Raw genomic sequence first — 13,663 nt, forward strand, 5'->3', positions numbered from 1 at the left:
TCCTGAAACTTACTGCACGCTCCCGTGCAGCCTCGTTCAACTAACTCACTTTTTTGTGTCAAATTCCCCATCTCTAACACTAGACAAGCATATTTCTTCAGGTGGCTGTTGTTAGGCCTCATTAGGGTTTCTTCAGTGCTTTAAAATAATATTTGCAACATTGACAACATAAGTAGAGGTTTTGTTAGCATTTTAGAATGATGTCCAAAAATGTTCTATATAGTACCATTTTATTCTTTAAACTGGCTTTTTTTTTCAGACAAATGCTTTGAAATTATGAACGATCATTTTTACCCTCAACAACCTGTGATGTGTTTTTCTTTAACAAAAGATAGAAAAGTCTGAAATGCTAGTTGCCAAATAGAGTGTGAAAGAACAAACTCAGTGATGATTTTAGGCCCCCAAAAAATTCTCAACCTCAAAAATAAAACCAACTTTTGATAACTGCAAAAGCAATTAAAAAATTGCTGATGAGAATAAAACTTTAGGGAAAAAGCAGTATCTATCAGTGAATGCTAGAAGGCTACAAGCCCATTCAGCTTTTCTAAACAATAAGAAATTATTGAAAAGCTAGAAAACCCCCAACAAACTCACTTAATTATAGATGATTGAATAAATCAAATTTTTAATCCTCTTGTTAAGAAACTACTTTTAATACATTTAATTCCTAAAAATGTATTTTAATTTTAAAAACTATTAGTTTTTAAATAATTAGAAATATGCTAAAAATGAAAATTATAAAACACATTAGGAGCCAAATCCTGGTGTGATTAATGAGGTTGTTTCATTAACACCAGAACTTAATTCTAAATCTATAGCACTCAGCAACTGATTAAGTTATTGCAAAAATAGAATTTAGTGAAAGAGAGAAATGATCCAATTGAAAAGACTTTCTTCAGTTATTGTACATCCATTGGCAGGATCAAACATCTCTTCCAAACTCGCTATTGATTGCAAAGTAACATCAAATGGGATCTGAAAAAACAGGGAAAAAAATACCAAATAAATAACTTCATTAAGCTTATGGGTACCAAAAAGTACATATATACAAATAAAATTAAATTAAAGCCAGATTTCTGACCTACAACCAATGACTAAGTTAGAAATACTCATTGCCTCAATATAAATTTGTCGTTAATGACATCTCTTGCAGGAAACTAGTAAAACAGGATTAAGGGGAAGAAATTTCTGTGAACAGTCTTGCTCACAAAGTTTATCCTGATCATCTGTAGGTAAAATGAAGATGTCAGACAAGAGCAGCAAGAACGATTAGTAATTTGGAAGGCTTTTCCCAAGATGAGAAGTTGAAAGAATTGAGCTAACTGTAAAAGGTGAAACAGAGGGCAATGATAAACTGGTTTTTATGTCCGTTGGACGTGGAGAACCATTTAGCTGATTTAGATATTAAGAAAAACTAACTAGAGGAAGAGAAGCTTGGAACAGGCTATCTAGGGAGGTTAATTTTTAATGCAATTATTTTATTTATAAACTTACTTTTAAGATTGGAACTCCCAAACACTATGCTTTATTATCTCCCTCAAGAACATAGTTATTCATTAAATAGCTTTAAAAACAAGCTGGCTGATCAATTTTTATTCTTAAAACATGAACAGTCAAATAATTTTAAATGAATAATTCAATAAAAATACACTTTTTTCACTTAGAAATATAATTCAGTGCTGAATCAAAAGCACCATAAGACACATGAACAGAAAAAAAGAGAATCAAAGAAGAGAAGCTGGAAACATGATAGGAGTTAAAGTGTGACAGCTCAGAGAATGAGAAAACAAATACCACAAATTAGCACTGACTTCGTCCAATTAATTCACAAGGAGACAAGCAACAAAAAAGTGTGTGGTGGGAAAAATGATGTAAAACTACATATAAGCAACGTATCTGTTGCTTTCTCCTGCATGCTTGAAAACAAAGGGAATGTACTACCCTGTGGTATACATTATCCCACTCTGAGCTTTCCACCTGTAGCCAAGAAGACTGGGTAATGCACACATACAACTTCTTTGAAAGTTTGGAAATACTTAGAAATATGCTATACTTAATGAAGTGCTGAACACTCTACAAGTTCTGTTGGCTTCAGAGAAGAATGAAGATACTCAGCATCTTGAAGGACTAGGCTTCACTTGCTCAACCAAATCTTCCATATCTAATAGGATCTTAGTTTGAAGTTTCTATCTGAAACTTTGTGATGAAAAGCCCATTGTTCCACCTGTTGAAACATTTTAGCTTGTGGCATTTAGCCAGAATAAAACAGAGCAGTTAACGTCATGTTCTTACTGGAAGGACACCACTAAGTCTGCTCCCTCGCTTTCATCGTAGACCCAAAGACAGAAGCAGGCAAAGTGAGGAGGGATTCATGAGAATTTAAAACAGGTCCAGGAGTTCGATGTGATTCTAAGGAAGCTCAGCTGTACCTTTCCCTAGGTATCTGTCTAATCTCTCTACCATGGAAGACATTTCAGTGGGACTGTGAGAAGTATAGCTTTGCAGAATGAATGTCTATGTATTTTGATGCATTGAAAAAGCCAGACTGAGTGGTATGAAGGTCTGGGAGTCATCTGAGAGAGACATTCAGGATGGATAACAAGGGGTGGCAAGAATGGTGCAATACGTATAAAAGGGAAGTATGTACTCCTAGGTACCAGACTGCAGGATGCACTGGACAGCATTACAGATTCTCTCTTCTATAATAGGCCACAAGCCAAACTGTTCCCAGATAAAACTCAGGATTCTCTTCTGGTAGGAAGAGCTGCCTGACTGGAAAAGAAGAGTACAGTGGATGCCTTATCCATTATCATTCCGTTGTTAACAACTACAGGCAAGATATTTGAGGATTACTAGGGGGGGTGATATGTTACGGTGGATTCCAAAATCTTCCTTGGAGTTCCTTGAGCCCTGGCAGCTGTGGTCCTCTCCTGATCCTGAGATCAGGAGGGTGGCTGAGAACACTGAACACTACTGCTGCCCGCTACGGGCCAGTTCCCATAGTCTCCTCTGCGATACTGACTACAGCTGGGTAACAAGATGAATACAACAGCATGGACAAAAAAATGGCATGCTATCTCTAAGGACATGGGCAAGGCAGAGAAAGCTAAAGAAAATAGAAGGAAAGCCTGAACAACTGTAAAAACACAGGGATGGAAGGAAATTGCATTTGGCAATTGCATCATGAAACTCACTGGAGTCTGTGTAGACAATGACCAGAGAATGGTGGATAAACCAGATGAATCCATTGTGAGTGAGATTAATTTTTCATACATTTTTCTATGTATAAAAAGGTGACTTTAATGAACAGTGAAGATATGCACAGTTTGTAATCATGCACGTTGGTATTTTATTTGTAAAGATGAAAAAATAAAACCCAAACAGAAAGCCCAACAAATGTATGAGAAAAACATGGGAAGATACTTAGTGGTATAATCCATGCTTCAGTTTAACTGAACAATTGTTTTATTTTAGAAAACAGATTTTTACTATTAATGAGAATAGCATACCTCAGTTAATGGCAAGGACAGGGCTGGAACAACAGACAGCAGTGCTTTGACTTCAGATAAACACCTTTTAGCCATTTCCTAATGGTATAAAACAAGAAAAAACTAATGCTGTACTACCAGTCTCCTCTGATAAGCTAACAGATGGCTTGGCTTTACAAAATTTTTCAGAACAATCAAGTTTTAGGTTATTCTAGTTGAATCCACAGCAAAATAAACCTTAGCTGATGAATATAAATTTTCTGCAACACAAATAGTTGTGTTTGCTGTACAAACACAAGTGCCCAAACCTTGCAGTTTCTACTGAGGCAAAATTGCCCCTGGCTCAGGTATTAAATCCAGTGAGTGAGCATACTTTTGCTACGTGTTTACTGAAGACATTCTAAACAAACACTCTGACGAGATGATATTTATACATGTATAATGCATGGCATGTTAATCTTATTAGTATTCTAAACATTGTTTTTCCAATTACTGACATATATTAATGAAAGTTTGAGCAAAACCCTTCAGGTAATCAGAAACACCCACTAAAGGACAGCTCTGTCTACCCTCCTGAAAGCACTGTGATTGGCCAAAACATCGTTTGTTCTCCAAGCTGGTCAAAATACAGCCTCGTAATAATGGCACAGTGCACAGTTGTCACTGTTTCACAGCATCCATCAGACAAAATGACAGCCTCTACATCATTAATCATTTCATATAATAGATATAAAGAGAATCCTGTCACATGATAAATGTCTCCCACTTTGAAAAAAAAACGTCTATTTTGCCTTGGCATTTATCAAGCAGCAGTTATGCTGTGGCAACATTCTATTCCAATGACATTATCTCAAACAGACCACATGGAAAATTCTGAAATTACCTCTTTTGTGTGTGTATGTGGGGGGAGTTACTTGGTTGCAGACCATATTCAGCCTTGCTAATAAAAAGGAAAGAGGAAGGTGGCATAGAGAAAAATAAATTCACTGCCAGTTTTAGTCCTCTCTCAATAATGTTTTTAGAAGGTTCTTATTTCAGAAACCATCACTGCCTATTTTGCATTTAAGATGTGTAACTGATTTTTAAAAAGCACTTTTGGGTTGATCGCCACGCTAATTTAACACTGTGCCAAGCATTTTCAGATGTAGATTACTATAAATTAGGCATCAATTTTCAAATCTATGTACCTGAAGATGTAGCCTTTATTTTCAAGTGGAAGGTTGAAGATGCCTGATATTTTTGTAGAGTGACAAGCAATATATGAGGAAAAGAAAAAGTTAAATATTAAATGAAAAGTGAAAATATTTCAACATTTCTTGAAAGGGGTGAGGGAATTTTAATCTTTTATGTCTGCCTTCCAAGTTAGCTGTCATTTATTTCCCCAAAACAGACATCTTAAATAAAAGACCATCAGACATATTTAAGAGCAGAACTGTTCTCACTTACTTCTGTTTTTTCATCAAGATGCACTTTTGCAACATTCATTTGGGTTTTTTTTGAAGAAATTATTTTCAAAGTTTCACTTTGTTCCAGAAAACTTATAGATTCTGAAGCTGAAGACAAGCTTTTAGAACTTTGCATCAACATTTCAACTTGCTGCTTCAGATTAGATAATTTCTCCCGTAAAGAAATAATTCTGAAAGAAGACAAGATTTTTCATTATTGCTGTTATAAAACAACAATATTTGTTGTTTAGGTTATAATTAAACTGACCTAGCTTTTATTACCTATTGATTAGGTTCTACATTTTCTTTCATTTCAAGACCGATCTCTTAATTTTACAAAAATTTTCCATTAAAGCAAGTGGAAATATGTAATGCATTAGCTTTTTGCATTAAAAATGGTGAGAAGAAGTATTTTAAGTATGCCTCTATAAGAAAAGATTTTCTCATCCAACCAGCACAAGGTGGGCTGACAAGCTGGGTGGCAGGGGCTGCAACTCTTCTTGGCCTGTTATTCCTTCCCCTCCACCTGCTCAGCAGTTCCAAAAATTCTGGGGCTAGATGAATGACAAGGAAGAAGTAATGAAAAACGCCATAGGATCTAAAATGAAGGGCTGAGTCTGGGGCTACAACTGAGAAAAATTGTTGCATGCTCAGAGTTGTAATATGGGATGGAGAAAGTAACTGATCCAGTGAGAGAATGGGAATAACTGCTGGGACTGCTTCTTAGATTTGCTAGCGTTTTCTTACGTTGCTATGCCAGTGTAATATAATGAGCATGTGTTACACAGTTCTTGAAGAATCAAAACCAAAATGCTAATGTGAAAAATCTCTGAAAAGCGAAAATGAATGCTTTTAAAGACTTACAGCTCTTTGATATTTTGTACTTTATTTTCTCTCATCCTAAATGTTTGACTGATCTTTAATATAGCATGAAATAACAGGATAAAGTCAGTGATTATTTACCTAGCCAACGGAATCCACAAGTGGCCTGAAAATATAGACATTGAACTGAAAGTCTTGATGTTGCTAATCTTGACAGGCTTTGTATTATAAGCATAAAGCAGCAAAACCTGTAAAAGAGATGGAATAGGTAAGCTATAATGCAGTATGGTATAGTGGACCTGAGCTAGTTCAGTGATACTAGATTATAATAACTATCAAATACAATGTACTGATGAAGACTTAGATAACTGACTTTCAAAAAAGGGGGAGCGTGGCCTCATATGAATTTGTACTATACTCAGTTTTTATAGGTGCTAAAGCAATTTAATTATGGATATGATTTATATGGGTTTGAAAATTAATTATACCCTATAGAGTCACCATCAAAATCCCAGTCTTGTCCTGATCCTGGTCAATCAATCCTACTTATGCTCATGTCCGAAGTTCCAACTTCAGGTAGGCTGAACGGAGAGCTTTTACTGAATTTCCAAAGGGCCTATGTAATTAGTTACATTTGCTGTATGGCCTTGTGCACGGCTGTCATGATTTGATTGAAAATATGCTTCCTAGTGGTAGCTGAATATTTTGACTATATGGAGAATGTGAAGAATATGGCATTCATATATTAGTCGCTTTCAAGAGTTGTCTTTGGATCTCTAATGATCTGTAAGGTCATGCTAAAGTAACCTGCAAAACTGTGTTGAAAAGTACATTATTTGCACTAACTTCACAGGGCTTCTATCAGCTTACTAATAGAGATGAGAATGGTCTAATAGAAATTTTGACACTGATCTGTTATGCCAAAAAGTTTGGAGATCGTGGATTTCTATTGCAGCAGCAGAAATTTTACCTACATGCTGTTCTCTTGTTTAAAAATAAAAATTCCATGTCCTAGTCTCTTGCTTCCCTACAGCCCTCCAATCTCTCTCATCTTTCATGTTTAGTCTGATTTCTTAGACGTTTACAAAATCCCATTTTCCCTGTATATGTATATCTTTGCTTTTCCGACAGCCTCCCACCAAACAGTATTGTTTGAATGTATTGGTCAGCTCTAACCAAACTTAACAGAGTGGAGGTCTTAAAGACATCAAGGACCTGCAAAAAGGCATGAATACAACATGACCTGGAAGCTCTATACGGTCAACAAAGTCTTTCTTTGGCCTGCCACCAAAAAACTGTCAGGGCATTCTGTTTGTCCTGCATAGCAAGTTTGTGGCAGAGTAAACATATAGCTCCTTGCTGTCCAGCTTGGCAATTGGCATATGTGTAATCCAATTAAAAAGCTGATCAGTCATAACATAAATATTCATTGGAAATGAGACTTAATTTGTTCCAATACCTAAGGAACTGCTTTGGTGTAGTTATACCTTAGTCTCTGTATAGATTGATGGCTTTGCCAGAGGAGGAATATACCACTGAATGTTAATTTCCTTATTTGAAGCATTTGCTGCCCTACTCTCCGCCTGACTGTCTGCTTCTGCGATGACAGAAACTGGAGAAGCTGTTCTCATATGTGACATCTTTGATGTAATTCCAGTAATTTCAAGAGACATCTGAAACATAAAAGAAATTTTTAAATTGTATTTTTCCTAGTGTAATATGCAAAATCTGTTATAATCTAGTGTCTACTAGAATCAGTATGACTTTCACTCCTGCACAAATATATGCTTATTTAGATAAAGGAGCAATTTTAAAAGGTGTCCATTTTACCAAGTTAAGGCTTTTCAAAGTTCACATGATGAGACATTTCCAAAGGTAATGCAAAGGACCTCTGGGCTGACTTAGAGACACCTACAGCAACAATGATTGTTACATTTGACTTATCTTCCTTATGGCGTTACAGTTTTTGCTAAAAGATATTATTTGACATGCTGACCGTACAAAATTTAGTGCTGAAAAAGTAATTTATCTGCTCTACATATTGATAATTAAAATAGTAATCTGAATGCTAGACTAATGCTTTATTTATGTTTACCTATTTGTTTTCTCATTAGTTATGCAACTAACAAAGGCTGATACCTACTGAAAATTCAGTCACTTCATTTGGGAGGATTTGTCATATGTCATATTTTCTAAAATATATATGGAACATTAGCAGGCTATTCATCAAATAGTTACAGTTTGACCATCATTTACCAGGGAAGCAATGGAGGAATACTGTCAACCAACATTCATTCATGAATAAAAGCCTCTTTTAAAATTGTAAAATATTTTATTTAAAGGTTGAACAGCGCCATACCATTTCTACTTTTTAAAGTGTTACGCGGATCTGCAAAGAACAGAGGAGGCCAAACAGTGACATTTTGGGGAAATGCTGAAGATATTTGAAAAGGCTGTTAGTGTCTCCATCATTGATTCCAAAATGTGGACACCAAAAACAACCACCTGGGGAGTTAGTTCTTTTTTAATTTTGAATGTTCATCACTGAAAAAAATGGGAGAATTTTACCCACTTTATTTTCAGAAAATACAGCTCATGACCGATACAGGGCAGTAAATCCAGGTGAGCAGAAGATGGATTTTTCACAGTGACATAATCTTACTTCATGAAGCCAGTTCCCATCCCACATCAAAATATAGTAGAAGTGAAGATAAAAGATGAAGTCATGCATGCTGAAGTCATGCGTTCGAGCATATGGATACGCCTTCAATATGGCACGGGACAATTAACTGGGGATGATCCATGCCACATAGACTCTGAACACTAAGGCAGTGGTAACAGTGGCCATAACCCACGGTATGCCATGAGGTGTGCATGGATCACCCACCTACTACAAGGATCTTCTACATTCGGGATCTTAGACTTTAGTTTTGGCAATGAATCACCCACTATCCTGCTAGCATGGAGAGTGAATAAAATTATGAGAAAACACATATATGGAGGTGGGAACAACCTAATTTATGCCGTGCCCCTGAACTAGAGCTCTTAAAAGTCCATTTTACGATACATATTTCTTTCTAAAATGTGTGGAATGTTTTCTTTTTCACTGAACTGCATCTTTTATTTACATCATATTGAATCTTTTTGAGGAAGGCTATTACAACTGCTTTTGTCAAACTGGAGGGTTGCTGAATTACATACATAAATATTTATCTATTCAACTTTCTCAAAAGCCTGAAAACAACAAACTGTCTTAGTTAAGTGTTTCCAATCCTACATACTATCATGGAGTGGAATGAAAAACAAGCATGCAAAATGTGATAGGGCACACAATTTTAATTATAGCCTTCTTAATGTAATTTGGATGCTTTGTTCAGCAGAGCTGAAAAAAGCTTCAAAAGTCAAAAATAGAATTACAAAGGCACATGTAAGCAAAACAACCTTGTATATAAAAATCATTCCTTCAAAAATTATATCTATTTGTACTGTTAAAAATCCCAGTATCAATTACAGTAACATTTTTAAAAATAACTTATACAGCCTTTTGAATAGTTAAAGCTTATAAAAATGTTGTGATAAAAATCAATGAAGCTTAGAATTAAAAAAAGTAAGAGCTTTATGCTTGTTAGCTGTCTACAACAGTGAAGCTAACACATGATTATGCAGCTTGCACCTGTCACGAACATGACAGTGAGCTCTGAAGCTTATTATTCTAGGACAGTGTAATACTAATTATGTCAAAAGAAGAGCAGACAGAGTAAAATAATTTTTTATATACAATGGCTGTTATAAATGTCACATACCATATATTTACAATTTATTCAGTGGCACAGTCAGCTCTTTGTTGGGAAATGAGTAATGATATGCTGTCCAACACTGCAGAAAGTTCACCAACTCTAGAAGAGCTACTTTCACAAAAGTATTTTAATTCATTTTGATAAGATAACAAGTTCTTACTCCTCAAGGCTCCCCTGTCTCCCTCTAATACTGAACATAATAGGTAAAAAATAAACTATAGAGAGTAACCTGTCATTTTAATTTTTTAGTATTAGGATAATTATTAATGTGAGAAGTGGGATGGAGAAACTTTGAAGACAATTATTTTTACATTGAATCTTCAAAGACTACTCAATATTCAATACATATGCCATGGCAGTATTCCAATTCAAGATTTCTCTGAGTAATATAGTCTGAGCTGCCTACATTTGAAAGCTCAAATAGGCTGTTCACAAGCCAGAGATCTGAAAAGATTGATTTTCTAGCCAGCTGATAATCAGTGAAAAAAATTGGCACACAAGGCCTTCAACGAATTTTGAGAAAATAAGAATATTTTTTTTTAAATCATGTTTTTATTATAGACCAAATTAACAATATAGAGGCTTGTACATACAAATTACAAAGCAAACATCAGGACATTTTTGGGATGAAACATGGAGATCTACAAGATTAAAAGCCTCAGTCCTACCAAATAACACAGCCAACTTAATTAACTAATAATGAAATCTTCTTAAATATCATTCTGCTTAATCTTCTAGGGTCTAAATACACTGGGCATGGGATAGAGATCATTTTTGCAGGAATGAATAACACCAGGATATTTGCATTTGTTAACTATGTCCTTCACTGCTTGCACAGGATTTTGGTTTTGCACTGAGCCTCTACATAATGAATTTCATTCTTCTACAGTGCTCTCAGAAATATCACCATTGGAACTAGCAAGAATCTGAGCGAAATGCAAGTATAATACATATTTTTGAAACATCAGAAAGAAAACAAGTACCTTTGAAGAATCAGCTGGCCTACCAAGTGGCAATTCTGCCTCATGTAGCTCTTCTGGGAAATTCTCAAGACAACACACTGAATATTCAAACAGATGTTTTTTAAGAAAGGAATGCATTTCTGCTATGCGTAGAACAATCCCCGTGTCAAAAACAGAACTAAAGTGTCCATCTCTTGCAGAAAATGATCCAGGTCCTGAGTTAGGGGCAGCTTTGAAAAGAGACTTTTATTACATCGTCATTTGCCATTAAAAAGTAAAGTTTCTACTCAATACTAATAAATTTTGAAAATATAGTAAAATATGTAAATTGATTCAATATCAAATAAATGCAATCAAATATAATTCTAATAATCATACTGATTGTCCTTAAATATTACTAGGTTATGCTATTTGTATTGCAATTTTTCACTGGAGATCCAATAATGAAACAAGCTCTGTCTAGACATTATAAAGTAGCATAAAACGGGAGGTGCAGTTTTGAGGTTTAGGCACTTAAATTAAGATGTGTAAGCATCAGTATGTTCACTAGATGTCTAAGCACCCACTAGAATGAACGCTTATTTATTCAATACAGTCAAAAGAAGCTCTAACAGCTCTTAAGACGCTAATTTAGACAGCTAGTGGCAGATCAGCTGACTCGCTCCCTAGGCTCCATCATTGGTAACTACAGCTGATATATACATGCACATTTTGACACCTACTTGTAGGTACCTTACTGTCCTTGTAGTTCTGTGGTGAGGTAGAATACTTTCCTTTCATTTAGTGCTGCAAAGAAAAAACCCAACCTCTCTGAAATTATTATTTTCAGTGTTGCTAGGTTTCTCTCTAGGCAGCACCTATATGTACAATCTAGTTCTCTTCTCACCTATCAGGTTGTCACTTGTATATCCAGCAGCTGGCCATCAGATGTAGATGCATAGTATTAGGGCCCTGAAATTAATGGATTCTTGAAAGGCCCTATCTATTACCATCTTTTGTTTACAGTGAAATAAACCAAGTATGTACATAACATCTGGGGGTTTAGTCAAAACACATTCAATAATGCTCAGCCTTCTCATTTACACTACACTCAATTCTCACAAACAGGCCCCCAAACTGAACAGATTTATTTCTGATGTGACTTAAGTCTGATGTATCTAGAAATAAGAATAAATACAGATTATGAATTTAGCAATAGCAATAGCAATTGAGTTTAGAGGGATGTAGTAATAGCAATTAAGTTTAGAGGGATGCTTTTCCTGGTATCATGAAGGCGTATGAATAATTATGAAAAAAGGTAATAATATCTTCACTTACAACATTGTAAACTGACAAATCTTGATTTCATTGAAGACTTTGTCACATTTATACAATTTAAAGGAACTCAAAACGAGACTATCTCAGATGATAACCTTAGAATCTGACACTGTTGGCCCCCAAGAACAATATCTCACCTATGGCAGTTTTCTAGAGGAAGAAAAGATTCATACCAAATAGAAGGTTTGTGTTATAAAGTCTTTTTAAATAACTGTGGTAACGAATTAAGTGAACCCATGTTATTGTCTCTTTCTTCTGGCTGGCCTTGGTGGCAAGACTTTCTGTTCCTTCACTTTGGCTCTGCTTGTCTTGTATTATTTGTTTGTTTTCAGTAGAAGATGCTGTGGGACTTTCAGAGACAACATTGTATCCATCTGCAAATCCAATAACAGTTCAACAATAGACATTAAGTGAATGGTTGCAATTCAAAAGCTTTTTCTGCATTGTGTTGGAATTGACTAATCTGTAACTAAAAATGTAACTTGTGAACCTGGTTATGTTTTTCATAAGAGGAAAATTCTTTCTATTCTGCTTTAATATTAGTTGAACTAGTAAGGAAATTATTTCTCAGATCATGGCCAGGAATCTGACTGGTCCTTGGAAGAAGCTAAAAGGGGCAGAGAGCAAGGTGCTCTCTCTCTCTCTGAGTTTAAATATAGAACCATTATTTCTATACATTGTTCAATAGCAGATATTTACTAAATGGAAACAATACCAGGAGTCATCAGTCATAACTACATCAGTTGAACTTCCCAGTTATATTGACCTGAACTCAGAAGAGTTAGGTACTCTGAAATGTTTACTGTTAGCTTCAATCCAGTCCCTTTTAGATATCAAGTACATTATCAATTAAATGTGTTCTTGACTATGGACTAAGAAAATCTTTTTTTCGGTGCTGCCTGAAAGTTATACTTATGCAAAAAGAGGAAAAAAATATCAGTACAGTTATCACTATATCACTGCTTATATTCAATTTTTTTTTCACTTGATTACTACATGGCTCTCTCAAAAGCCTACACAATTCTTCTGCTCTGTTTCTCATTCCAAATTGAACAAACATTATGTTACAGTAATTCCTAATAGTAAACTTCCAGAAAATAATTATGTGTGCTTCTACAAAATCTGAGTGTCTCCATTATTCCTGATACTTCACTGTCAATTGTAAAAACAGAATTCAGTTAAAATGGCCACATTGTTTATAGATGCAACTTAAACAATGTGTTTCACTAATGGTTTTACAGAAAATATTTAGCATGCTGTGCTGATCATTTCCACTTCAATTTACCTTTATATATTTTGGCCTACTATTGCTTTTCTACATTTTCTATTCTTCTTTGTATTGCCTAACAGAACTATCAGGAGAAACACCTGCTGCATTTGCTAAAAGAAAAAATTATCTGTAATTATAAGCAAATGGAGCTAGTACAAAACAATCAGATTGATGGAAGGTCTTAGTATACAACACTTGTTTTCCTAAACCAACCAAAACACATATGTTTAAACACTGTACAGTAAGTAGACATTGCTCAGCTTTGCCAGCAACTATCAGGCAGAGCAATTCAATCTTTGTCAGTCAATTGGGATGACTGAAATTAAGGCACTGAACCAAAATTTTGTCACTAAATTAATGGTTCCCAGTTTAAAAATAAATATAGATATTTTGCCTTAGTGTTTATATAACATCTGGCGATCATTATTGCAGAATTCCTAGTTTCACTAATTTTTTTTTTAAATCAAAACCTTCCATTTCATCAACTCCATTAGCTGTAAAATAAATGCAGAAGCTGGAAATAAACCAGGCAAAGGCAAAGTTCTACCAAGCTAATGGAAGC

The 13,663-nt window shown here is 35.1% G+C and overlaps 1 protein-coding gene across 1 annotated transcript in view; it reads right to left on the reverse strand.

The window, feature by feature from the left end:
• Window positions 1–855: 855 nt before the first annotated feature.
• Window positions 856–13,663, reverse strand: part of CFAP54 (cilia and flagella associated 54) — a 159,883-nt gene continuing 147,075 nt past the window's right edge. The window contains exons 47-50 of the mRNA XM_009321347.1: window positions 7,243–7,428; window positions 5,897–6,003; window positions 4,935–5,124; window positions 856–975 (exon numbers count right to left, since the gene is read on the reverse strand). Of these exons, the coding sequence (XP_009319622.1) occupies window positions 856–975; window positions 4,935–5,124; window positions 5,897–6,003; window positions 7,243–7,428 (603 nt within the window). The remainder of the gene's footprint in view (window positions 976–4,934; window positions 5,125–5,896; window positions 6,004–7,242; window positions 7,429–13,663) is intronic.

This window comes from Pygoscelis adeliae, unplaced genomic scaffold, assembly GCF_000699105.1.
Source record: "Pygoscelis adeliae isolate BGI_AS28 unplaced genomic scaffold, ASM69910v1 Scaffold232, whole genome shotgun sequence".
NCBI classification, from domain to species: domain Eukaryota; kingdom Metazoa; phylum Chordata; class Aves; order Sphenisciformes; family Spheniscidae; genus Pygoscelis; species Pygoscelis adeliae.